The sequence below is a fragment of the Empidonax traillii genome, unplaced genomic scaffold (genome assembly GCF_003031625.1).
Source record: "Empidonax traillii isolate 1590-97213 ecotype Southwest subspecies unplaced genomic scaffold, ASM303162v1 scaffold7351:size12428, whole genome shotgun sequence".
NCBI lineage: Eukaryota > Metazoa > Chordata > Aves > Passeriformes > Tyrannidae > Empidonax > Empidonax traillii.
Window position 1 is genome coordinate 7,378 of NW_020962544.1, and position 1,513 is coordinate 8,890.

At 53.7% G+C, this 1,513-nt stretch overlaps 1 protein-coding gene across 1 annotated transcript; it reads left to right on the forward strand.

Moving 5' to 3' along the window:
• The first annotated feature begins 274 nt into the window (after positions 1-274).
• LOC114073615 (collagen alpha-1(II) chain-like) lies at positions 275-1,500 on the forward strand. The gene is made up of 2 exons (XM_027911342.1): positions 275-631; positions 1,337-1,500. The coding sequence occupies exons 1-2, from the start codon at positions 275-277 to the stop codon at positions 1,481-1,483; spliced, it is 504 nt and encodes a 167-aa protein (XP_027767143.1). The 3' UTR covers positions 1,484-1,500.
• Positions 1,501-1,513: the final 13 nt, after the last annotated feature.

The following is a 1,513-nucleotide window of genomic DNA, read 5'->3' on the forward strand; positions in this document are numbered from 1 at the left end:
AGGTTGAGCAGGGGTTGGAGATTGAGAAGGGTTGGAGGTTGAGCAGGACGGTAGAGGTTGAGCAGGGAGTTAGGGTTGAGAAGGGTTGGAGGTCAAGCAGAAGGGTGGAGGTTGAGCAGGAGGGCGGAGATAGAGCAGGGGGTGGAGGTTGAGCAGGGGGAAAGCACTGGGTGTCCATTTGGAGGGTTGGGATGTCCCTCCTTGGGGTGAAGCTGATGGTGTTACACGACACACTGGCTGACCCAGAGCGTTGCTCGGGGTTGGGGCAGTTGGGATGGGGTGTCTGCAGCCACCTGGGGAGGCAAATTACGGGAGACCCCCCCCCCCAAAGCAGCCTTGTGGCAACACCCTCCGGGGCTCCAACGTCCCTCCTCCTCCCCCCCTCCAGTTCAGCTACGGTGACGAAGACCTGGCCCCCAACACGGCCAACATCCAGATGACCTTCCTGCGCCTCCTGTCCACCGAGGGCTCCCAGAACGTCACCTACCACTGCAAGAACAGCGTGGCCTACCTGGACGAGGACACGGGCAACCTGAAGAAAGCCCTGCTGATCCAGGGCTCCAACGACGTGGAGATCCGCGCCGAGGGCAACAGCAGGTTCACCTACAGCGTCCTGGAGGATGGATGCACGGTGAGCCCACCAGAGGGTCCGGGCGTGGGAGGGAGGAGGAAGCTCCCACAGAGGTGGTAGAATCTGAGTCTGGAGGCACAGGAAGGAATCCCTTCTCAGACAGGAGTCCCTGGGGCTGAAAATCTACCAGTAGAGTGTAATATAGTAGAGTATAATATAGAGTATAATACTATACTCTATTGACAAAGTATAATATGAAGTAGTACAGTGCACAGTAACAAAGCAATTATTAGAGCAGTTGTATTAAAGCTGACTAAAAGAAACGATTAATAAGTGGAGATATGACGTAACTCGCCCAGACCGGGGGAGATCTCTGCTCTCAACCTCAAGGAGTGGCATCCCCAGCCAAGAGAGAAACCTCAAGAAGGGTTTATGTCAGAAGAACCTGACTGGACTTTTAGAGCATGAAGTGGCTGACTGCCAGTCACACCTTCCCAGGCCAGCCACCAGCTTATCTGTCAAATCAGACCTCAAAAGAGCAGGGGGGGTGTGTGTGGGTTCAAGCTGAAGAACCAGGATGGTTCCAGCATAGTTAACACCGAGAGACTCCCAACAGCTCATTGAGAGCTCGGTGGGATTTTAGGTCTTCTCAAAGATGATGATGATGATGATGTTGGAGGGGTCAACCTGGTGATTGAGGGGGGGAGTTTGAGGGTGTCTAATAACACCTTTAATTTGTTTTTTTTTTTGCCTCCTTCTCCCCAGAAACACACCGGCAAGTGGGGCAAGACGGTCATCGAGTACCGGTCGCAGAAGACCTCGCGCCTGCCCATCGTGGACATTGCACCTTTGGACATTGGTGGAGCCGAGCAGGAGTTCGGCGTAGACATTGGCCCAGTCTGCTTCTTGTAAAGGAACAACAAAAAACAAACAAACAAACAA

Coding starts and splice junctions, on each gene's coding strand:
- LOC114073615 (XM_027911342.1), top strand. CDS start 275: ATGGGGTGTCTGCAGCCACCTGGGGAGGCAAATTACGGGAGACCCCCC. Junction 632..1,336: donor TCCTGGAGGATGGATGCACG/GTGAGCCCACCA, acceptor CCTTCTCCCCAG/AAACACACCGGCAAGTGGGG.